Consider the following 1,603-nt stretch of genomic DNA (forward strand, 5'->3'; position numbering starts at 1 on the left):
ACTCAGGGAAAGGAGGGATGCTCAGGGAAAAGAGGGACACAGGGAAAATCAGGGAAACACTCAGGGAAATGAGGGACACTCAGGAAAAAGAGAAACTCAGGGAAAGACTCAGGGAAAGGAGGGACACTCAGAGACACTCAGGGAAAGACTCAGAGAAAGGAGGGAAACTCAGGGACACACAAGGAAAGGAGGGACACTCAGGGAAACTCAGGAAAAGACTCAGAGAAAGGAGGGAGACTCAGGGACATTCAGGAAAACACTCAGGGAAACACAGGGAGACAAGGGACACTCAGGAAAACTCAGGGAAACACTCAGGGAAAGGAGGGACACTTCGGGAAATTCAGGGACACTCAGGGAAACACTGAGAGACACTCAGGGAAACAAGGGGACACTCTGCAGGGAAACACACAGGGACACTCAGGAAAAGGCAGGAACCCCCCGGCAAAGCAGCCCCCTCCCCCCAGGAGCTGCCCCTCTCACCTGGGGGGGTGAAGCCGAGGGCACAGGAGGCACTTCCAGAGGGGCAGGAGAAGCTCTTGGGGGGCAAAAACTGTGGGAGAAGAGCAGAGGTTTGGGTGTGGGCTCAGCCCTGAACCCTAAAGAATGGGATCGATCCTAAAGAACAGCCTTGAGCAGCTTTTTCTGCGTTCCCACCTGTTTATTTCCACGGGATCAGGGAACAGTTTGGGTTGGGAGCGACCTTTCAAGGGGGTTTTCCCTTCCCGGGGGCACCAAGAGGCACTTGGGACAAGGAGTGATGGGCCGAAGGGTGAGGGGCTTCCACCTGGGAAAGGGGATATTTAGGTGGGATTTTGGGAAGGAATTCCTCCCTGACAGGGCGCCGAGAGGCTGGAGCAGAACTCCCCGAAGGCTGAAGCAAAATTCTCGAGGATTCCCCACCCCCGGAATGACCGGTTCGGAGCCGTCCGGCTCCGCGTCCCTCAAGTCTTGCGGCTTTAACAAACGCGTTTCCCGCTCCCTCCCCCCAACTCCCGGGATACCGCCGGGATTCCCCCAGGAAAAGGGAGGAGGGGCCCCGCACCTTCCTGTCCGAGGGGTCCCTCGGGAAGGGCCCGAAGGCGGGGCCGCGCTCGGGCCGTGCCGCGTCCCGGGCCCGCTCCATCCTCATGCGGCGGCGGAGCGGCGGCGAACCGGACACAGCGACGGAGGGCTGCGGGACGGCGCCAGGGCCCAGGAACGGCCCCGGGCCCGCGGGGGGAGCTGAGCGAAGGCCCCGAGCCCGCGGGGGGACCGAGGAATGGCTCCGAGCCCCAGGGACAACCTCGGGCCGGAGAAAGGACCGAGCGACCCAGGAACGGCCCCGGGTCCCAGGAACGGCCCCGGGCCCGTCCTGAGGAGCCGCTGCCGCCGCCGGAAACGGAAGCGCCTCCGGAAGCGGAAGCGGGACCGGCCCGAGCGCGCGCGGTTTTCCCGGGCTCGGCGGCGGCGGAAGTGAGGGCGGAGGAGAGGTGGCGGAAGTGACGTCAGGGAGAGCGGCGAGAGGCGCGCGGGAGAGCGCCCCCTGCCGGGGAGGAGGACGGCGGAGGAGGGCAGCGCTGCTGGGGGGAGCACCTATAGAGGGGTCACCTATAGAGGGGTCATC

The 1,603-nt window shown here is 63.6% G+C and overlaps 1 protein-coding gene across 1 annotated transcript in view; it reads right to left on the reverse strand.

The window, feature by feature from the left end:
* LOC113942023 (sentrin-specific protease 1-like) overlaps positions 1-1,123 on the reverse strand; it is a gene marked incomplete at its 3' end in the record, with an annotated part of 2,010 nt that extends 887 nt beyond the window's left edge. The window contains exons 1-2 of the mRNA XM_027633162.1: positions 1,043-1,123; positions 481-550 (exon numbers count right to left, since the gene is read on the reverse strand). Of these exons, the coding sequence (XP_027488963.1) occupies positions 481-550; positions 1,043-1,123 (151 nt within the window). The remainder of the gene's footprint in view (positions 1-480; positions 551-1,042) is intronic.
* Positions 1,124-1,603: the final 480 nt, after the last annotated feature.

Source organism: Corapipo altera, unplaced genomic scaffold (assembly GCF_003945725.1).
Source record: "Corapipo altera isolate COAL_440 unplaced genomic scaffold, ASM394572v1 56191, whole genome shotgun sequence".
Classification (NCBI taxonomy): Eukaryota; Metazoa; Chordata; class Aves; order Passeriformes; family Pipridae; genus Corapipo; species Corapipo altera.